This window comes from Chiloscyllium punctatum, chromosome 25 (assembly GCF_047496795.1).
Source record: "Chiloscyllium punctatum isolate Juve2018m chromosome 25, sChiPun1.3, whole genome shotgun sequence".
Taxonomy (NCBI): Eukaryota; Metazoa; Chordata; class Chondrichthyes; order Orectolobiformes; family Hemiscylliidae; genus Chiloscyllium; species Chiloscyllium punctatum.
The window spans coordinates 54,805,040-54,829,421 of record NC_092763.1 but is presented as its reverse complement, the minus strand read 5'-3'; the positions used below and the strand labels follow the sequence as shown (position 1 = coordinate 54,829,421).

General features: G+C 41.5%; 1 protein-coding gene across 5 annotated transcripts in view; it reads right to left on the bottom strand.

Moving 5' to 3' along the window:
• tenm1 (teneurin transmembrane protein 1) overlaps positions 1-24,382 on the bottom strand; it is a 2,368,941-nt gene that overhangs the window by 696,153 nt on the left and 1,648,406 nt on the right. For all 5 annotated transcript variants that reach the window (XM_072595290.1, XM_072595294.1, XM_072595295.1 and 2 more), the window contains one exon: positions 10,413-10,673. In XM_072595290.1, the coding sequence (XP_072451391.1) occupies positions 10,413-10,673 (261 nt within the window). The remainder of the gene's footprint in view (positions 1-10,412; positions 10,674-24,382) is intronic.

Below are 24,382 nucleotides of genomic sequence, written 5' to 3'. Positions count from 1 at the left end.
CTCAGTTTGAATTTTGTGAGGGAACACAAGCTGGAAGACTCACCAGTTAGAAATTAGTGGAAGAATCTACAGAGGTCTTCCAGAAAGACTTGTGGAAAAGATGGTATTGAACAGGTTAACTTGAAAGTAAGTAACCGAAATAGAGGACTAAGGCATCACAATCAAGAGACAGTAAATTATTATTTTTTAAACCCACTAATAATAGCTAAAATTGAGAACACTTAAAAAGTAGTTGCAGAAGATGGTGCCATACATATGAATGTTCTCTACAGAAAGTGTTGGAAGGTCTTGCTTTATATGAAAAATAATAATTTGAATTTGCTAACTGAAAATCATGAGTTGAAATCATTCGAAAGGTTGATGCCACATTCCAGTATCACGACATTGCAATCGAAGATGGCAGAACATTTACATTGCTGCACCTGCAATATTCTAAATCCATTGAAATGGAGACAACTTGTTAGCAGGGATTTTGAAAGAATCATTGGAGGGGAATGAACTAGTAGATATAACCACTTGGATAATGAGACTCTGGTCATTGGAGACATGTGCCGAGACATAATGTTATTATGTAAATCAGGCATCTGGAATATATTATCCAAAGTCATATTTGACTGCGTGGGCAACTGGAGAGAAATAGTCATGTGACAAGGCAGGTAAACTTGTCTGCTCCTTTGACAAGTTGGGTCTTTTGAATGGAATCACCACAGGTATGCTAATATTAACCAGAACCTATTGTTTTCAAACTTTTTCTCCATTCCAGTTATTATCTTGGTGTTTTGACTGTCTATGTACTGCATGCAGAGATTAAAGAATCAAGCTAGCATCTGCTGTCCCCAGAAGAAGTAATGAATGAACCATCTACATCTTTACTATCTTGACACCCAAGCTAGAAGAAAGATCGAGTTCAGCCTGAAGCTAAACAAGCCACCAAACCTTAAGATCTATAAATGCCTTAATTTAGAGATTAATTAGCTGATTAAAATGATACTTAACAGTTCTTGCTGCATTGCTGTACCAACAATGGTCTTACAAATCAGCATATTTTCTTATATAAACTGGTCTTCCCTAAGTAATTTTGTTTTCTTATGTTCCAGTTCTGATTAAATGCAAAATGAAAAGCTTTGATATGGTATCTCTTTTTAGTAACATTTCAACTCTGCATTACCGAGTAATTATTTGTCCACTATCACTCAATCTTCCTGCATCAATACTCTCAGGGTGGTGGTGGTGCTGGTGGTGGTAATGGTGGGGGTACTGGTGGGGGGGGGGGGGGGGGGGTGGTGTGGGAGGAGGGGGTGAATGTTGATTTACCGCTGAGTGGAAACTACATGGGACTAGATGTATAAATACTGTGACTTTCTCACCTCCTGAGTCCCCAAATCCTCGATCATCAGTGCCATGGAATACCTTGAGGGCAGCTCAAGAATCTCAATACGATTCAGGAAAAAGCAGCCCAGTGGATAGAGAGCTCAACGATAATCTGAATATTTATTCCTTCCAGAGGCAGCAGTGTGCACTATATACAAGATACATTGCAACAACTTAATAAGCCTCTTTCAACATCACCTTCCATGCCAAATGTCAACAGTACCCATCTAAAAGTTCCTACCCAAGCGACAAACCATACTGATTTTTAACTTTATCAACTTTCCTTCAGAGTTGCTGAATCAAAGTTTAATCAATTTAAGAAGTCTAGTCATGCCTGCTCAAGGGCAATTAGCAACAGTCAACAGCAATGGTCATATCCTACAAACATAAAATACCATGAATTGACACATCGGTGTTTAAATATTCCGGAGGTGGGCACTTATTGTGGGCACTATGTTTTATCAATAAGTCATAACCGTTGACCCCCTTGTTGTATGAAGATGTCTGTGCCATTTATCACTGTGGGGTAGCATTCTACCACCAAACCTCTTTTAGGAAAGAAATCTACAGAGTCCATTTGGTTTTGTGTGTTGGAGAAAAACCACTTGCTTGTCTAACAAGAGGTTCTTGTTTTAAATAAAATGTTGCTTATTGCCTAAAAGTAACCATACTGAAGTTACTTTGATGTGACTGACACTGCTATTGACAGTATGGGGATTATCTAGATGGCACATGTTACTCATTCAAAATCTTGAGCTGTGTTCTCACCAAGTCCATGTAATATTGTCATAGTGGATAAACCACTCCTCCCTACTTACCCTTTCAAGGACCAAGCTCATATATGTCAGAACAGGCCACAACTGCAGATGGCGGAAAAAAAGTACATGATATGCAATGCAAGATCATAAGGTATAGGAGCAGAAATTGGGCCATTCAGCCCATTGAGTCTGATCTGCCATTCAATCATGGTGGATAAGTTTTTCAATCCTGCTTTTTCCCTGTAACCCTTGATACCCAAGAACCTTGCCTCCACAGCCTTCTGCGGCAATGGATTCCATAGGTTCACCACTTTCTGGCTAAGAAGTTTCTTCTTATCTCCGTTCTAAAAGGTCTTCCCTTTACTCTCAGATTATACCCTTGGGTCCTGGTCGCTCCTAATGGAAACATCTTCCCAACACCTATTCTGTCCAGGCCATTCAGTATTCTGTATATTTCCATTAGATCCCCCTCATCCTTCTAACCTCCATCGAGTATAGACCTAGAGTCCTCAAACATTCCTCGTATGTTAAGCTTTTCATTCTGTGTCCGTTCTCGTGAACCTTTTCTGAACACGCTCGAAGGCCAGTACATCCTTCCTGAGATATGGAGCCCAAAACTGTGCATAATACTCCAAATGCATCTGACCAGAGCTTTATAGAGCCTCAGAAGTACATCCCTGTTTTTATATTCAAGTCCTCTCAAAATAAATGCCATCATTACATTTGCCTTCGCAACTACTGACTCAACCTGCAAGTTTACCTTGTGAGAATCCTCGACTAGAACTCCCAAGTCTCTTTGCACTTCAGATTTCTGAATTTTCTCCCCATTCCTGAAATATGTCACTGTAAGAACTTAATTGTGTATAAATACTGTAGTTCTTTAATTTAAATGGCCAGACAACGAAGGATAGTAGGGCAAAAAGAGTTCAAGTGAAATGTCAAAACAGTAGCAGAGATTTCTTGGGCTACTGGTTTGTTTCTGTATATCTGTTCTACAAAATATTAGTAACTATTAATCAAATATTCCTTAACTACATTAGAACATAAGGATGGTACAGATGGTATGATAAAATCAAATTTTGTTATAAACCAACAACCAGTGAAAATAATTCTTAGGAAAATATGACAAACATATTGCAAGTCAGAGTCATAAACAGAGATAATTTTAATTATTCAAAGATACACTGGGGAAACTAATTTAACCATGAAATGCAGCAAAGATTTCTGCAGCCAATCTAAGTTTATTTACAAAATTAGATAAAATTGCTTTTAATCCTAAGAAAGAGAAAGAGTACTGGTTCTTTTTTATTCATTCATAGAAACTGGATATTTCTGGTTCGGCCAACATTTTTTGCCCATCCTTAATTGGCCAGCGGGCAGTTAAGAATCAACCATATTTCTGTGGTTTTGGAGTCACATGTAGACCAGACCAGGTAACAATGGCAAATTTCCATCTCCAGAGGTGGGTATTAGCTGACAATCAACATGGTCATTGTTAGATTTTTAATTCCAGATTTTTATTGAATTCAAGGTGCATCATTTGCCATTGAACACAGGTCCCCAGAACATTACCTGGGTCTCTGAATGAATAATTTAGCAATAATATTATCAGGCCATCACCTCTTCCATTACAAATAAATACATCCAGTGTGAATAAATTAATGGGAAAAAGTAGGTAAGGATCATTTCTCTATGGAACAGCAATGGTAATTAAATTTGATATGAGAACTGAGAAAAATGTCTAAGGCTCGTAATTGAAAAAAAATAATGAAGAAGATTTAATGAGGGAATTAGATCAGCAACATTGCAAACCAAATTGGCAGATAAGACAAACTGGTTATATTCCAGACAGGATATGTTTAGAATAATAGCTAACATATACCCACAAAGTGAAGAGAATGTGGCAAAATTGAAGATTTTTGGATGAGTAGGGATATTAAAATTGAAATGAAATTTAAGAAGGAGGCACATAACAAATCAAGCTGAATCAGTCAAAGCCAAAATTGTTAAGAAAACATAGAAGCAAAGAAATATGAGAGGAGCCACTGTCAGAAAACGGTAATAGAAATAGTATCAGATTTTCTAAACACAAAAATTTTGAATAAAAAGTCAAAGGTCAAGTGAAAGTTTATAAACTTGGAAACTTATGAATGAAGATGCAAGCAACCAAGTTTTTTAGGACATGAGATATTCTGCCACAAACAGTGATGAAGCAAATTCTTGAAATTGAAATGAATACACATTAAAAAAGATGATACAACATGGAGAATGAGACAAATTGCAAGAACAAAAACTGAAGGTCGAATCAGGGAAGCGTATTTACAAAGATAATTGAGAATAGAAAGCAGAATTATTTTGGGGTTTGAATGATTTTGACAAATGAAAACAAATTCCAAGAGTGTTTGACCTGGCCCAGCTACATTTGGCATGTGATAATTAGACAAGCTCTGGAGTACTTAAGAGTTTTGAGAGCAAAGATGGAGCAGAAGGAGCAACCAAGCTTAGAGACAGTAAAGGTTTTACTGGAGACAAGAAGACCAAAGACAGAGCTGAATAATTGGTTCAGCAGATCATTAATTGCACAAGCATTGAGATGAATCAAAGTCCAGACTGAGGAAAGTTTAGAAATAGTATATTAAAAGTACAGTTACAAAATCTTTGGTGCAAGCATTTCTGGCACTAAATCATAAGTAATTGGGCTCAAAGAGGATGAGGATGCGAGTAATGAGGTATTCAAGGTGGTCATTAACAATTACTTCATCTGATTGAGCTAATGGGTGAGAGAAGAAGGTCATTTCGAATGGCAAAGTTGGGAGTGTGGACTTGAACACGGGTATGAGAGTTTATGCAAAGGGAGAGATAAATGAAAAACAAAGAATGAGAGGAAAAGTTACTCTGACATAGAGACTGAAATGAATTAGAGTGGTGCTGGAAAAGTACAGCAGGTCAGGCAGCATCCGAGGAGCAGGAAAATTGAAGTTTTGGGCAAAAGCCCTTCATCAGGAATAGAGGCAGGAAGCCTGCAGGGTGGAGAAATCCCAGTAGTGCCTGCTTGCTGTATCAAACATTCGCTGTTTCATCTTCTTTCACCTGGACCACCTCTGACACCTCCCTCCCCTTCCTGGACCTCTCCATTTCCATTAATGATGACCGACTTGACACTGACATTTTTTACAAACCCACTGACTCCCACAGCTACCTGGATTACACCTCTTCCCACCCTACCTCCTGCAAAAATGCCATCCCATATTCCCAATGCCTCTGCCTCCGCCGTATCTGCTCCCAGGAGGACCAGTTCCACCACTGAACACACCAGATGGCCTCTTTCTTTAGGGACCGCAATTTCCCTTCCCACGTGATTAAAGATGACTTCCAACGCTTCTCGTCCACATCCCGCACCTCTGCCTTCGAACCACCCCTCCAACCATAACAAGGACAGAACCCCCCAGTGCTCACCTTCCACCCTACCAAACTTCGCATAAACCAAATCATCTACCGACATTTCCGCCACCTCCAAACTGACCCCACCACCAGGGATATATTTCCCTCCCCACCCCTATCCGCTTTCTGCAAAGACCATTCCCTCCATGACTACCAGGTCAGGTCCATGCCCCCCAACAACTCACCCTCCCTTCCCCTGCCACCGCAGGAATTGAAAAACCTGCACCCACACCTCCTCCCTCACCTCTATCCAAGGCCCCAAAGGAGCTTTCCACATCCATCAAAGTTTTACCTGCACATGCACCAATATCATTTATTGTATCCGTTGCTCCTGATGCGGTCTCCTCTACATTGGGGAGACTGGACGCCTCCTCACGGAGCACTTTAGGGAACATCTCTGGGACATCTGCACCAATTAACCCCACCACCCTGTAGCCCAACATTTCAAATCCCCCTCCCATTCTGCTGAGAACATGCAGGTCCTGGGCCTCCTCCACCACTGCTCCCTCACTACCCGACATCTGGAGGAAGAACACCACATCTTCCGCCTCGGAACACTTCAACCCCAGGGCATCAATGTGGACTTCACCAGTTTCCTCATTTCCTCTTCCCCCACCTTACCCAGTTCCAACCTTCTAGCTAAGCACCATCCCCATGATCTGTCCTACCTGCCTATTTTCCTTTCCACCTGTCCACTCCACCTTCCTCTCTGACCTATCACCTTCATCCCCACCCGCATTCACTCATTGTACTCTTTGCTACCTTGTCCCACCCTCCTCTTTGACATATCACCTCCATCCCCACCCCCATTCACCTATTGTACTCTATGCTACTTTATCCCCACCTCCCCACCCCCCTCTCCTTTATCTTTCCACTCTGCAGGCACCCTGCCTCTATTCCTGATGAAGGGTTTTTGCCCAAAACATCGATTTTCCTGCTCCTTGGATGTTGCCTGACCTGCTGTGCTTTTCCAGCACCACTGTAATCCAGACTCGGTTTTCCAGCATCTGCAGTCCTTGTTTTTACCATAGAGACTGAAATGATTGAGTTTAAGGAGTCAACTCATGCAGAGAATGATGTCAGAAAAGAGAGACATTATTAGGGCTGGCCATGACCGAGCAGCACAAAATGGTTGATGGCTGCCCATGTCTAATACAGTAAAGCATGGCTGACAGTAGTTAGAGGCTTTGGGAAAATATTTGCTTCATGCAGTCTTCACAAGTAGAACAATAGTAGCTCTGTCAACTCAAGGTTACTGGACTGAGATAGAATGTGCAGTTGCAGTTACTGACAGATAAAACATAGATAAGAACATTTCACACTAATTAGAGCTCTTGAATAACTAAATCAATCTGTTACAATACCAAGAGTAGGTTTTAGTTAAAATTTTTAAGATGATCATAGATATAGATTCTGAAGTAGTTACAGATTATCTTATACACAAAGAAATCACAAATAGCATTAGATGAAAAGATTCAAAGCCATCTGACAGCAAAAGCAGCCTCCATATCAATTTCAATAAGAGAGTCTATTAATATCATGAAGCTGAGAACTGGGGTGGGGTGGACCATTAGCCTGTCCATCTCTTTGTTGTTACTATCAGCAAGTAAAATAATTTGCTGAGGCAAGCTTGAACTGTGTAAAATGCTGTACCAGAAACCCAATTACGAAAGGATTGCTCAGTGCTTCTGACCAATAGAAAAGAAAGGAAGAGGGGGGCATGGAGCATATGTGCATCAAGTATAAACTGCATAAGTTAAGGCATTCTGAAGCTTGTTGAGTGCCTTAGTGTTGTGGAGAAATGAAGCTGTAATGAAAATAAAGCTGCAATAAAGGTTATCTGAAACTACCCCGTGACTAAGACTCTCATTAGAAATGATGATCTATTAGACATTATTTTAGTCACAAAGATGACTGACTGAAGATAGGTCGATATAGAGTCATAGAGTCATAGAAATGTACAGCAAGAAACAGACCCTTTGGTCTAACTCATCCATGCCGACCAGATATTCTAAATTAATATAGTCTGATTTGCCAGCACTTGGCCCATATCCTTCTCAACCTTCCTATTCCTATACCCATCCAGATGCCTTTTAAACGCTGCAATTGTACCAGCCTCCACTACTTTCTCATTCCATACATGCACAACCCTCTGCATGAAAATGTTGCCCCCTTAGGTCCCTTTTATATCTTTTCCCTCTCACCCTAAACCTATACCCTCTAGTTCTGGACTCCCCCACCACAGGGAAAAGACTTTCTCTATTTATCCTATCCATGTCCCTCATGATTTTATAAACCTCTATAAGGTCACTCATCAGGCTCTGATGCTCTAGGGAAAACAGCCCCAGCCTGTTCAGCCTCTCCCTGTAGCTCAATCCTCCAACCCTAGCAACATTCTTGTAAATCTTTTCTGAACCCTTTCAAGTTTCACAACATCCTTCTGATTGCATAAATCTAACAGCTCCCATAAACAAAAACAAACTAAAGAGAATTACATTATTTCAGAAAAAATATGTATTTTGTCTTAATCATATTTGAATGGTCAATTCATCAAGTCTTCACACAATAGCAGCTGAAATAATTCACTTTACTGTGTGAGGGAACAGGTCATTTTCCCACAGGACTTTCTCTATAAAAATACCAGGTTAATGCTAAATAATGGATGATTTTGTGATTTAGATTTATAATCACAGGAAATTGAATCAAGATGGCTAAACTCTTCTCAGTTAGGATCCTTAAGGACATTAGCTTCTAATGTGATATAATAAAATTTTCATAGCCCAGTAACCACTGAATGCATTGGCATAATTTTTAACTACATGAAATACTTAAATAGCAACATTGTGCGTTTGAAGCTTTGGATCTGAATAGGTTTATAATTTCAAAAATATTCGAACAATTTGCACGAATTACCTTTTTCATTCTACTGAGTATTTGATAATCATTTAAATCTTGGAGTTCTATAAATACTTAATGTGCATTTGGATCTATTAAGAGATTATCTAACAAAAAAAGTAGCCTTTTCTAATAGGAATATTTGAATGGCATTATCATTTACTTAGTACTGCATGAAGTTAAATCGTTGAGAAATTAAATTCTGGAGGTTTGGTATGAAAAGGAAATGCTGAAAGTACACAAAAGGTCAGTCAGCATCTGAAGAACACAGCTTGACACTTTTCATCAAAATGCTGGCAGAATGTATCTATCCTAAACATTAACCTGAACTTTTTTCCATGACCTTCTATGTATGGCAGAATTTTCAGTTGCAATTTCTAGCAATCACAGAATCTCTTTGCCCTTTTTGTTCCTATTTCACTGGAGGAAATAAAATGGTATCTCTTTAATTTAAAATAACTGAAATGACTGAGGAACTTCATAATATGCTGTAAAATCATTTTGTTCAATGGCAATTGATCTCAAGCACTATCTCAGTCAAGGTGGAAAATTCCTTTGCAGATTCAAAACCAAATTTCAACCTCTAGTACCAATTTTAAGTTGGGATGGTCACTGTGCAGCTGAAGGTCAAGGTACAGGAGCAGATACCTGCTCCAAACTCAGAAGCTTCAGATAGTAAAGATTTAACATCCCCAGCTTCAACCATAAGATCCACTCAGTATCCCATCCAAAACATCTGCAAGTAATAGCTGCATGGATGAAGGGCACCGCAAGACCACTGAAGGATTAGCCCCCTATCAGTCAAGTAAATGGTGAGGTCAGACTGTACCATAAAGGGGAGGAGCATGCAGTGTGGATCATTATGGGTTGTAAAATAGTCAGCTGGACCAGTCCGATTGGTGATTTAATTAGGTTAAATTAATTAATATTCCTGTTAAAATCAGAACTCTGAAGATTACAGTAACACTCAGTAAATAGGTCTCTATGTGTAATGTTGACTGCATGACTGCCTGGTTTCCCCAGGTTAAAATTGCCCCTTCTGAATGTTTTGCAAAAATATCTTAAAACAATCTGGCACTCAATTGGCAATGCTGGAAAACACAACTAATTCTTTCAACGACTGGGTATTCAATTGTGCTTTCCAATATTTACTTTTTAACATTGACTCTAATTCACTGTCAAACACATGGAGCTTTCCTAAAATCAATACCATTGTGTGCATATTCAAGTGTGGTACCTGTCCATCCAAATATATTGAACTTATTCCACATTCCTCCAGTTACTTTCTCAGAAGAAAAGTAAGATGCACAGAAAACAAGTCATTATATGCAATGAATCTGAGATATTCAGCTCCTTCCACCTTAATGTTTTCTCAGAAAATCTAATGTTTTCATAAGCAGCTCAAATGCCACTCTAAATCTCAGTCTCCTATCAAATCAATGATGAATATTTCCCTTTGAAATAAACTCAGGTCCTACCAGTGATGTACCACACATGCAAACATGTTGTTCACAAACTTGCTGTTAAAAATATATATTTTGCTCTTCTGCAAATAGAAGAATAGAACTCAAAACTACAATAGAACTTAGTCTGTCATGCATGAATTTATACAACTGATGATAAAGTAAAACAAAGCAAGAACATAGAGATATTCAAGTGATTCCAAACTTTGGATTTTCAAAATATGAGTGAACATAATATATACATATATTAGCAGAATTAAAACACAGTCCTAACTATGTTAGTTCAGAGCAGCTGGATAAGGGCACGAATCCTATTGTCATTATATTCATACAGTGAACTGCTCTGCAACGTTAAACTAATCCACGTCTTTCAATACCACTGAGAAAAGCTTCATTCTTAACATGCATATATAATTGATTTAATATCAACTGAATACATGCCATTGAAAAACAATATTTTACAGAACTTAGTTTTATTCCTTACCATTTTCTGCATCAGACTTCCTTTCCTGTTCAGTGTCAGTGAGAGAAAGCATTGAATTAGCACGACTTGACAGACAGGAGCTATGTTCAGATTTGATTTCTCTCATCCACAATCTTAAAGCATGATCTGGAGATGCAGCTCCTTCTGTTTCAGTGTCAACGTCAGAACCTATTATCATTGGGTATCCATGCTGGGAAGGATCACACATGTCAGTCTGATATCCAGCACATAGCACTGGTGGAGCCTCACAGAATTCCAAGGCTGAAAGAAACAAAAGGAGAGGGAGAGAAAGACATACAGTGTGAGAGTTAAATGCAGGTTATTAAAAGGATGTGTCTGAAGACAAGTTAACAGAATAGTATGACAAGCTGAATATCAGCATTACTAACTGGAAGTTTTGGAAGACAACCAATACAGTTCAACTGAATAAAATCAGCAATGATCTGGTTTGCCATAAACACATTAACATTATAAAATATACCACTTAAAAATACTTTATTACTCGTTGAAATATATATGAAATTAATTAATTCCAATATGTTCCATAATTGTAGAATCATGCAAAACATTAGGAGGCATTCAGTCCAATGTACTTTGTAAAAGCAGTTGTGCTGAGTTCTTTCTGCAGACGATTCTGATTTAACCAGATAGTTCCATTCTTGTGTGATCTTGCGTTATAAGAAAATCGCGCAATAGCTGCGCCATTTAAACTAATGGGGTCAGAATTTCTTTATAGTCAATACAGCAAAGGCAAGTTTGTGTCTTTCAAATAACGGTCTAAATTCTTCAATCACATTAAAGTTAGTTCATATTGAAGAAACACATGTTCTCACAGAATCAACTGTACACCATTTTATCTATAACCTTGCAGGTTTCTCATGATTAAGTACATGTTCAAATCCTTTGGAAATTTATTTGTGAAATCAGCTTCCTTCACACTTTCAAGTAAGTCACCCAGATCCCAACACTCCAGCTGAAAAGAATTCTCCACATTTCCCTTTTATACCTTGTACCAAATGTTAAATCTATGATGGAGCAAATTATTGCAGACGGTGGAATCTGTACAGAAAATAAAATGCTGGAGATCACAGCAGGTCAGGCAGTAACCATGGAAAGAGAGCAAGCTAATTTTTTTATTTCAAAAAAATCTTTATTCTTTTTGGATATGTACATTGTCACAAAAGCAGTTTGGTTCTGTAAAGCTGCATATCAACATAAAGCTAAATAAACATAATATTGAATTTTGACTCTCTCCAAAAAATCAAGGACCTCTCTTAAACATACAATGCTAATATTTACATATATTTGAGGCACTAGGAGAGTCCAATAACAGTCCCCTATTTAGCTTTAGCAGGAAGACCTCAGACAGTAGTCTTTTCCCACTCAGCCTTGGAAGCAGCTGTCCTGAGATTTAGTGCATCCCTCAGCATGTAGTCCTGGACCTTGGAATGTGCCAGTCTGCAACACTCAGCCAGGGTCAACTCCTTGTTCTGGAAGACCAACAAATTTTGGGCAGCCCAAAGAGCATCTTTCATCAAGCTTATAATCCTCCAGGTGCAGTTGATATTTATCCCGGAGAACAAACCATAGAGTAAGAGGTACATGTCACAGAGCTGCTCAGAATGAATCTTGATACAAAGCACTGCATCTTCCTCCAGACCTCCTTTGCAAAGGCACATTCCAGAAGGAGCTGTGTGACAGTCTCAACTGCCCTGCAGCTGCTTTGAGGGCAACATGCAGCAATACAGACTGACTGGGTGTCCATGAAAGATTTCATAGGTAGTGCCCTTCCCACCACCAGCCAAGCCATGTCGGAAAATTGTTGGAAAATTCTGGTGATGAGGCATTCTGCCAAATGACTGACAGTCTGCTCAGGGAACCATATGACAGGATCCACCCTCTCCTTTTCCCTCAGGGCCTTGAGGATTCTGCTTGCTCACCATTTCCTGTGGTCAAGGGCAAATTTCTCCATGAAGGACAGGTGATATGGAATGGTCCAGCTACCTTGGAGTGTTTAGATTAGATTAGATTAGATTAGATTACTTACAGTGTGGAAACAGGCCCTTCGGCCCAACAAGTCCACACCGACCTGCAACCCACCCATTCCCCTACATTTACCCCTTTACCTTACACTATGGGCAATTTAGCATGTCCAATTCACCTGACCTGCACATCTTTGGACTGTGGGAGGAAACCAGAGCACCCAGAGGAAACCCACGCAGACACGGGGAGAATGTGCAAACTCCACACAGTCAGTCGCCTGAGTCGGGAAATGAACCCGGGTCTCTGGCGCTGTGAGGCAGCAGTGCTAACCACTGTGCCACCGTGCTGCCCTATGTTCTATGATAGTGTGGCCAGTCCCATCCTTTGCTACATTGGGGACAGGTACAAACTCAGTACAAAGTGACACTTGGTGTTTATATACCAAAGGTCTCAGCACAGGTTGATACAGCCACATACAAAGATGGCCATCAGGATGTGGGCAATACTGGATATGTTCCTCCCCTCTCAACCCAGAGCTTTGCATATGGAACCCCTGCAGGCCTGGTCTATCTTGGGCTGAGTTTCTGAGGTCATGACTCTGTGCACTGATAGCAAATCTGAGCAGAAAACAGTTACATCATTTATGTACAGGGAGGCTTTAACTTGCTGGCTTCCACTACCTGGAATAGACACTTATCTACTGCTCACATCCTTCTTGACAAACTCAGCAAAGGGATCTCTACAACACAAAAACAAGGAGGAGAGAGTGGGCAGCCTTGCCTGACTCTGGATCTATCTGGAAGTGGAAGAGTGGGTTAGTAAGTATGCTGATGACACGAAGGTTGGTGGAGTGCTGAATAGTGTTGAAGGCTGTTGTAGGCTTCAATGGCACATTGACAGGATGCAGAACTGGGTTGATAAGTGACAGATGGAGTTCAATCTGGAAAAGTGTGAAGTCATTCAATTTGGAAGGTTGAAATTAAATGCAAAATACAGGGTTAAAGGCAGGAATCTTGGCAGTGTGGAGAGTCCATAGATCCCTCAAAGTTGCCACCCAGGTTGATAGGTTGTTCAGATGGTGTATGCTGGATTGGCTTTCATTAGTGGGGGATTGAGTTTAAGAGCTGAAAACTGGGTTGCTGGAAAAGCGCAGCAGGTCAGGCAGCATCCAAGGAACAGGAGAATCAACGTTTCGGGCATAAGCCCTTCTTCAGGAATGAGGAAAGCGCATCCAGCAGGCGAAGATAAAAGGTAGGGAGGAGGGACTTGGGGGAGGGGCGTTGGAAATGCGATAGGTGGAAGGAGGTCAAAGTGAGGGTGATAGGCCAGAGTGGGGTGGGGGCAGAGAGGTCAGGAAGAAGATTGCAGGTTAGGAAGGCGGTGCTGAATTCGAGGGATTTGACTGAGACAAGGTGGGGGGAGGGGAAATGAGGAAACTGGAGAAATCGGAGTTTATCCCTTGTGGTTGGAGGGTTCCTAGGCGGAAGATGAGACGCTCTTCCTCCAACCATCGTGTTGCTATGGTCTGGCGATGGAGGAGTCTAAGGACCTACATGTCCTTGGTGGAGTGGGAGGGGGAGTTGATGTGTTGAGCTACGGGGTGGTTGGGCTGGTTGGTCCGGGTGTCCCAGAGGTGTTCTCTGAAACGTTCCGCAAGTAGGCGGCCTGTCTCCCCAATATAGAGGAGGCCACATTGGGTGCAGCAGATGCAGTAAATGATGTGTGTGGAGGTGCAGGTGAATTTGTGGCGGATATGGAAGGATCCCTTGGGGCCTTGAGGGAAGTAAGGGGGGAGGTGTGGGCGCAAGTTTTGCACTTCTTGCGGTTGCAGGGGAAGGTGCCAGGAGTGGAGGTTGGGTTGGTGGGGGGAGTGGACCTGACAAGGGAGTCACGGAGGGAGTGGTCTTTTCAGAACGCTGATAGGGGAGGGAAGGGAAATATATCCCTAGTGGTGGAGTCCGTTTGGAGGTGGCGGAAATGATGGCTGATGATACGCTGTATATGGAGGTTGGTGGGGTGATAGGTGAGGACCAGTGGGGTTCCGTCCTGGCGGCGGTTGGAGGGGCGGGGCTCAAGGGCGGAGAAGCGGGAAGTGGAGGAGATGTGGTGGAGGGCATTGTCGACCACGTCTGGGGGAGATATTGTGGTCTTTGAAGAAGAAGGCATCTAGGTTGTACGGTATTGGAACTGGTTCTCCTGGGAGCAGATGCGGCAGAGACGAAGGAATTGGGAATATGGGATGTCGTTTTTACAGGGGGCAGGGTGGGAGGAGGTGTAGTCTAGGTAGCTGTGGGAGTCGGTCGGTTTATAGTAAATGTCCGAGATAGAAATGAAAAGGTCTCGGAAGGGGAGGGAGGAGTCTGAGACGGTTCAGGTAAATTTGAGGTCGGGGTTCGGTTGCTGCCTGACCTGCTGTGCTTTTCCAGCACCACACTGATCTAAACTTTGGTTTCCAGCATCTGCAGTCCACACTTTTGCCTGTTTGATTTTAACCTTACTGCGAATCCTCTTGCAAGGATGCCTACCTTGAAGAAGTTCTCCTCCTCTCTCCACAAGAATCTCAGCGAGCCTCTCTCTGTCACTGCAATTCCCAGGTCATCTCCTCTGCCCTGAAGCTCCCCCCAGCCCCAGCTCCACTCCCCAACCCCTTCTGCCCCCGCCCCCCCCCCCCACCACCATTTATCTCTTCACCCTGGAAGCTTCCTGCCTCTATTCCTGATTAAGGGCTTTTGCCCGAAACGTCGATTTTCCTGCTCCTCAGATGCTGCCTGACCTGCTGTGCTTTTCCAGCACCACTCTAATCTAACCTCTGGTTTCCAACACCTGCAGTCCTCACTTTTGCCTACTTGAAATACTGTGTTCAGTTCTGATTGCCTCATTATCGGAAAGATAAGGAAGCTTCAGAGAGGATGCAGAGAAGATTTACCAGGATGCTGCCTGGACTGGATGGCATGTCTTATGAAGAAAGACTGAGGGAGGTAGAGCTTTTCTCATTGGAGCAAAGAAGGATGAGAGGTGACTTGGTAGAGGTGTACAAGATGTTGAGAGCCAAAGATAGAATAGATAGCTAGAGACTTTTTCCCAGGGCAGAAATGTCTATCATGAGGGAGCATAATTTTAAGGTAATTAGAGGGAGGTTTAGGGGAGATTGTCAGAGGTAGGTTCTTTACAAAGAGAGGGGTGGGTGCATGGAATGCACTGCCAGTGGTGATAGTAGAATCAGATACATTTGGGACATTTATGCACATAGGCACATGGACGATAGTACAATGAAGAGTATGTAGGTTAGTCTGCCTGAGAGTAGGATAGAAGGTTGGCACAACATTAAGGGGTGAAGGGCCTGTACTCTGTTGTACTGTTCTATGTTTATGTTCTAGAAGATTGGCCACAGTATCATTTATTTGGCTTTTTATCTAATTCTCTGGCTATTGAGCCCTCTGGTTTTCTGAATTCTTGCTTTTTCTCTAGTACAAGACACCATCAGTCACAATCCTGCACTTAAATGCATCCACACCTTCTCAAAGAGCACAGCACTACTAATTAGGCTCAGCAAGATGGCAGCGGAGTAGGACTCTTGGCTGGAGCTCATCTACTCTACCCGCTCTTCTCCTTTTTCTTCTCTTTCCTTTCCGCTCAGTGCTTTTCTTTTTCTCTTCTCCTTCTTGCTTTTCCATCTCTTCAACTCCTGAACTCTGGCAAGCTACAACTCCTGGCTTCTGGCATCGATTCCCAGCCTCCATCAAGTGACAACTCTCGGCCTCTGCTGAGTGATGATCCCCGGCCTCCTCTGGCACGATGGCCTCTCACAACAGCCTCCTGGCATGGCATGATGTAGTGACCTCCTGGCATCCCATAGGGGCCTCTCGGCATTGGTGTGACAAATTCCTGCTGTGGCCCCTTCTCCCGGCTTGGCATGAGACCTCACAGTCTGGCACAGCGACATCCGAGTGTGGCGTATTGCCAGCGCAGTGTGGAGCTCGAACCTGGTGTGGACTGTAAGCTAGGTGCCAGTGTGGTCTGCTGAACTGAACTTTTATTTCTGCAATGCTGGACATTTTATTTCTGCACTGTCCAAATCTTATATCTGAAGAAGCTGTGTGTCTGCAATTCTGTCTAAATTAGCGCTGTAATTGGTAATGTATAAACTTTTCACTATACTCATTGAGTATATGTGACAATGAATGCTATTCTGTTTTGGAGACTGATTTCCTATTTTGTCCAGTTAAGATATTAATTAGTGGTAGTTGGCCACATGGACAAAACAGGTTCACAACTCTAGATATAAAATCAAATTGTGTCTCTAAATCTCAAGAACACATATGCCTTTTCAATAACCTCCTTAACTCGTCCTGTCAATGTCAAAAACTATGCAGGAAAAAAATCAATTTCATCATTCATCAGGTCAGAACATATGTTTCAGCTTTAGGAATTAAAGTTTTAACTATTGGTAAGATGAGGACAGTTTTTGAGAAGTGGATAATCAACTCAGAGGTAAATGAAGTTCAAAGATACTTGAAGTTTAATCTAAACTACACTTATCTTCAAACCCACAGGTAGAAGTGCAAACACAGAACAATGGATTGCATCGTGATGATCCTCTTGGTAAAGCCAGGATGTCTATTGTGGTTTCATTATTCATGAGATGCCAGAATCAAGGACACATAGAACATAGAACATAGAAGAATACAGCGCAGTACAGGCCCTTCAGCCCTCGATGTTGCGCCGATCAAAGCCCACCTAACCTACACTAACCCACTATCCTCCATATACCTATCCAATGCCTGCTTAAATACCCATAAAGAGGGAGAGTCCACTACTGCTACTGGCAGGGCATTCCATGAACTTACGACTCGCTGAGTGAAGAACCTACCCCTAACATCAGTCCTATATCTACCCCCCCTTAATTTAAAGCTATGCCCCCTTGTAATAGCTGACTCCATACGTGGAAAAAGGTTCTCACTGTCAACCCTATCTAACCCCCTAATCATCTTGTACACCTCTATCAAATCACCCCTAAACCTTCTTTTCTCCAATGAAAACAACCCCAAGTGCCTCAGCCTTTCCTCATAGGATTTTCCTACCATACCAGGCAACATCCTGGTAAACTTCCTCTGCACCCGTTCCAGTGCCTCCACATCCTTCCTATAGTATGGCGACCAAAACTGCACACAATATTCCAGATGCGGCCGCACCAGAGTCCTATACAACTGCAGCATGACCTCAGGACTCCGGAACTCAATTCCTCTACCAATAAAAGCCAGTTGAAGGCAGTCTGATTCCCCTCCGTTTTCAAAGGTAAAAATCATGAAGACACCTTAAGTTGTCTTGGAACTGTGACTTGAAAGAAGTTCTGGGATTTACATATTAATCATCGAAACCTGCATCCCCATTCTTACTGATTAAAGACTTAACAGCAATCTAGGTTTGTTCAATATATCGCAACAATTTGATCTTTTACTATAAATTCTGTGTCCTACAATCCTGCCCCATTAGTTACCTGATGAAGGAGCAGTGCTCTGAAAACTTGTACTTCCAAATAAATCTATTGGACAATAACCTGGTACTGTGTGATTTCCAACATTGTCCATACTAGTCCAACACCGGCACCTCCACATCACGCCTCCTATCCCAGTTATACTCTCTTCTTCCGTCGAGCAGAAGATAGAAGTGTTTGCATACAGGTATCAATAGATTCAAGAACAGCTTCTTCCCTGCTGTTATCAGACTCTTGAACAGACCTCTAATATGGTAATTCTGACTTCTCTCTCTGCAGCTGTAACATTGTATTCTGCACACTTTGTTCTGCTGCCCGAATGCATTTTGTGTGGTACTATCTGCCTGAATAATACGCAAAACACTTTTCAATGTACCTTGGTGCATGTGCCAACAATAAAATCAATCAAACCAAGTAACTCAAATTAATTACATTTTTGTTTTAACTAACCAAAATCATACCATGTTGCCACAAGTAAAAATGATGCAGGGTGGAGTCCCAGTCAGAAGCATTTATCATTTAATTACCTTTGTAAGTTTGCTTACAGAAGCAAATGGCTCAGTTAACGACAAAGAGATTTGATGAAGGAAAAAATGCTGGAAGGCTTACTCGAAGTTTTAGTTAATGGAAGGAATCTATAATAGTCCTCACTGTACTTGATGGGAGAAACCAATCCAGCTTGAATAACCAGTTTAGAAAGAATTGCTTGGAAGCTGTAGGAATGTACTGTCAATAAATAAACCAGGCAGGCTCAAAGTGAGGCCAAATGACTTGAAGAGTCCACAGTTATAAAGTCTTTAAAGAAAACAAAAAGATGATTTAGATAAATTCCCACAGAATTTGCTCTTCAAGAAAATTGGAAAGGCAAATTAGGACAGGACTTTCCACTTCATGGCCAGGTCCTCGTGAGTGATGCTGAACAAAGATACTTTGAAGTGCAATATCATAGTTCTTGGAGAGTGAAGTTGCAGATAGATTGGATAATGAAGGAGGTGTGTAGTACGCTTGCCTTTATTGGTCAATGCATTAAGTATAGGAGTTAGAGTGTCATATTGTGGTTGTGCAGGACATTGGTTAGGCCACTTTTGACATACAGTGTTCAATTATGTTCTCCCTGCTGTAGGAAATATGTTGTTAAAATTGAAAGGGTTCAGAAAAGATTTGCAAGGATGTGGGAGGGTTTGAGCTATAGGAAGAGGTTGAATAGACTGAGACTATTTTCCTTAGTGTCAGACGCTGAGGGGTGACCTCATTGAAGTTTATAAAATCATGATGGGCAGGGATAGGATGAATAGCCAAGGTATTTTCCCCCGGATAAGGGAGTCCAAAACTTGACCGCATAGGTTTACGGTGAGAGGGGAAAAATTTAAAGGGAGCTAAGAGTCAACTTTTTCACAGAGAAGCTGGTGTGTGTATGGAATGAGTTGCCAGGAGAGGCAAGCACGATATCAACATTTAAGAATTGTCTGGATGAATATATCAGTTGGGTTAGAGAGATATGGTCCAAATGCTGGCAAATGGGACTAGATTAATTTAGGATATCTGGTTTGGATGGATGAATCGGACCGAAGGGTCTGTTTCCATGCTGTTCCACTCGATGATTCTATGCATAGCTGAAATTCTAGGGGTCTAATAACCCATTTTGGATTGGTCATTGGAAAAGTGAATGAACTGCAACATTTCCTAAGACAAGTAAATATTTGGGAGCTGGGCATGGATGTTAAGTAAAAAGCAAAACTGAATTCATAGTAAACTATATTGTTAAGTTAACCATGCTCATGTTGTTTATTTTTAAAGAAAATGGACAATAAGGCTAGTATCGTCACCTGTAAACATTGAAATTATGCCCTGTGCAAGCAGCTCCAAATTATCTATATTAACTATTACTAATTAACTGTTCCAATATTGTCACATTCCATAAACACATCCTTAGCAAAGGTAAATTCAGTGAAGTTGATTGTCTCACAAGTAATCCTAACAGCAGGAGGAGAACCCCAGCATTTAGCTGTATCAGAGAGAGGAATAAGAACTTCCACATCCAGCTTTAAGGTCTCAGCAACTATGACTAAAGGATAACACTAAAAGAAATCCTGATTCTGTGGGAGCTTGACCTTACCCATTCAGGCTGCTTCTATTGTTCCAACTTTAAAAAAAAACAAGATCTCTTTACTGGCTTTTGAGCAGACTACTCAGCACCTCTGTCTGAACCTTTCTTCATTTAAAATAAAGGACAAAATATACCCATTCAACCAATGGCATCATCACACCGTTCAAAACTTGTTTGGAAAATGGGACTTCTTGCTTTTCATGTAAAGAAGCTCCTTGCTAGCCAATCCTCATGGTTTTTCCAACATTCTCTCTACTGTTCACATTACTCAAGGACTGGGAAGATTCCAGTAGTGTGGAATAGGTGGCCAAGGTGAATGAATACATCTTGAAAGACCATCCTATGCCAACTTGCACATTGTTCAATGTACAACATCACTTAACTATCAGTGGTTTGGGTAGGTCAGGGCTTGGCCTAACATTCAAAAAATTGCTTCTCACCTGTGTACTCTTTCTAATGGTAGCAGTCTCACTAACACTCCTCATTGCACCCACAAATATCTAGCTGTTCATTTATGCTTACAACAACCAGGCATAGTCTAACACCAATTTCATTCTTTTCACTGATAATGTGGCACATAATTAAAGTTAGCAGCACATAACTAATGAGCACACCAACCTCTCCTCAGCCCTTCAGATGAGATGGTGCTGCACATCATGGCATTGACTGTGACCGATTCTGTCGCAACAGATGTTGCTGAAGAAATCAGCATGCTGCTGGATGAAGTGTAAGCTACTTATCATGTGACCATTATCCTTATGTTTTTGATTACACCTATGTTCCCTCACCTCAACACTCCACTGGTGATCTCATGCTGTCAGACATCCAAGAATTGTGGTTTGCTAGCCACCATGATACAAAAAGGACAAGAGAGAGCAAGATAGTGTGCTTGATCTTGCACTTAAAGCTAGCAGTTCAGATAGTGGCATCATACACATCTTTGAGTTAAACTGGGATTGAAATGAGCAAAAGTGAGTTACTCGGCAAGACTGAACTAAATCTTGCCGGGAGAAAGGATAGTATATGTACCAGGTCACTGGACATCTAAGCCCCAGACGAGACTTGTTAATGAGGATTCAGATGAGAACTTCAGTGAGGTGGTCTACAAGAGAACGTTGATGAGCATTCACACCAACATGCTTGGTACATGAAGAAACACTCAGACAGCTTTCTGCCACTGTCAAGGAGAATGGAGGATTTCAGCAGAAGGCTTTGTACAGAAAGTGGAGCCCACCTTTTCCACTCTGGAAGTGGTTGGCACCTCCAGGATAACATCAGCAGCTGAAAGAAATGAAAATTAATGGGTTTGTGAAAGTCATGCTCCTAAGGCATTGTTTACTGGCAGAGTAAACGATACAAGGGAAAGCGATACTTCTGAAATGAACTTGAAGAGTTGTTACACTACTTGTATACTCTATATCAACAGTGCACCAGTTATGGGAATGGTCGACTTTGTTGAATATGGGTTAAAGAAGGTTAATATTGAGGAACACGAGAAGCATTAGGCATGACGTCCTATGACTCTGTGGACAGAACATTTAGGATCTCAAAGGAATGAGACCTAACGTTTGTCCTCCTCAAAGTCATTGTCATAGTATTTAAGGTATCACTAAGTTGTAATCACTTGTTAAAATACAAACTACTATATCTTGTTAATTATGAAAGACTCTTCTGAGACCAGAAAGTGGATGCCTCTGCCATATAGACAATCAGGCCTGCAGTTTCTTAAAATTAAAGTGGATGCTGGCAGGAGTCTTTCTCATAAGCAGCAATTCATACAGAGTAATGAGTTGGCATACCCATACATCATGTTACATGGTGGTACAGATTTGATTTGACTGCTTGATAAGCAGCAGTATGAGATCTTCAGACTCACCTTTATGTCACTGATTCATAAAGTACAGTCAGTGACAGTAAAAAACTGAAGATTTACAAAGAAATCCACATGGCAAGTCTTGTGAAAGAAAGATGAACATAGGAGTGAATGGCAAATGCATTTCAGACCTTTTTTTAAAGATTAGATTACATTACAGTGTGGAAACAGGCCCTTTGGCCCAACAAGTCCACACCAACCCACAACCCACCCATACCCCTAATCTAACACTACGGGCAATTTAGCATGGCCAATTCAGCTGACCTGCACATCTTTGGACTGTGGGAGGAAACCCATGCAGACACAAGGAGAATGTGTAAACTCCACACAGTCAGTCGCCTGAGGCGGGAATTGAACCCGGGTCTCTGGCGCTGTGAGGCAGCAGTGCTAACCACTGTGCCGCCCTTATAAAAGGTAGACTGCAAAACGAGAGTCAGCAATGTCCTGGATACAGAGATTTAGTAACTTCAAAGCAGAAACAGGCTGCATCACAGATGGTCTCTGTGGGATCAGTCCCAAGATGGAATTCAGCAGTGAGTTAACAGGCATTGAAGACTGTGCAAGTAAAACTTCATGGATACAGAAACAGGGGACTATATTCAGTCTACAGTAAAAATAGGGATTATTCATTCGAGCCTCAATAAAAGTAAAAAAACATTTATTTATGCCTTCTGGCATTGAATTATTCAAAAGAAACTTAATTAAAGTGAAGATTTTTTATTAAGTATGCAAACAATGGGATGCATCGAGTGAATAGGAGAAAGTGAGGACTGCAGATGCTGAAGAGTCAGAGTCAAAATGTGTGGTGCTGGAAAAGCACAGCAAGTGAGGCAGCATCCAAAGAGCAAGAGAGTCAACATTTCGGGAAAAGGACCCTTCAACCATGTGGCATCAATATTAACTTCACTAGTTTCCTAATTTCCCCTCCCCCACCTCAACCCAGATCCAACTCTCCAACTCAGCATTGTCTTCTTGACCTGTCCTACCTGTCCATCTTCCTTTCCACCTATCCGCTCCACCCTCTCCACTGATGTATCACAATTACCGCTCACCTGCATCCACCTATCGCCTTCCCATTTACCTTCCCCTCAGCCCCACCATAACCCCCTATTTATCTCTCAGTGCCCTTCTCCCACAACATTCCTGCTGCTCCTCGGATGCTGCCTAAACTGCTGTGCTTTTCCAGTGCCACACATTTTGACTGCATACAGTGAAGCCATGGAAAAGGGTGGAATGCTCCATTTTACCGATCAAGGGTGGGAATCTTCACTTTTGCTCCAAAAGGTTTGAATCTTCCTTTTGAAGGGCAAAACAGACAAAAACTCTACAGTTAAGCTATTGCTTTAATATAAAAAGTATTTTAAGCAAGGAAAATATAGAATCACATTAGAAAGACATTGCATGAAAAATAATATTGATAGAAATAACTGATCTCAGAGATGGGCCGAATAGAACAGAGTTGGACATTAGTGACTTCAAGTGATAATTCATAATTCAGTAAGTTCTGCTGTGATGCAATGGCTGTGTTCTTGTGCAATCCTGTATTGTAGAAAAATTATGATTCAGAAACAGTGCTTAACGTGTTGATCATATAATCACATTACAGCCAACATACAATTTAAAAGTTCATGCTTTGGAAACAATGTCTCCAATTTGTCAATCACGTTGCAGCAAATTCTCATAGATGAAATGCACATTATAGCAGACTGACCTGCAGACAGAATTCTTGTCAGCATCGTTGATAAGACTGTGTCAGATTTATAACAGTCTAAAGAAGATCTGATTCTCGAGAAGTCTTTTAGATGGTGAATGAATAGAATTCTGTAAGCAATCTTGATTAATCCTAAGAGGAGTCGAACTGCCTTGGTACAGAAGATCAGCAGAGTCCATTCAATTCTTAAGGTACAAAAATCATACGGGCGGCACAGTGGCACAGTGGTTAGCACTGCTGCCTCACAGCGCTAGAGACCCGGGTTCAATTCCTGCCTCAGGTGACTAACTGTGTGGAGTTTGCACACTCTCCCCGTGTCTGCGTGGGTTTCCTCAGGGTGCTCCGGTTTCCTCCCACAGTCCAAAGATGTGCAAGTCAGGTGAATTGGCCATGCTAAATTGCCCGCAGTGTTAGGTAAGGGGTAAATGTAGGGGAATGGGTGGGTTGCGCTTCGGCGGGGCGGTATGGACTTGTTGGGCCGAAGGGCCTGTTTCCACACTGTAAGTAATCTAATCAAATGACACTTGAGAAATCAGCACTGAATGCGACAGGCACCAGATACTAAAATCCTTGTCAGCACTGTTAGCAGAGAATGTTAATGGGCACAGATAGTATCCAGCTATTAAAAGTGAATGTGTTATCTGCCACACAATAGGTCGCTTTCAGAATCTACATACAGAATTGGGCTCCAGCTTCAGAAAATCAACCAAAGATCATCTCATGCAAAAAGGGTTAATGATACAGAATATCAACAACACAAGGAAAACCTAAACCAAATGGATGATCCAGACATTACATATGG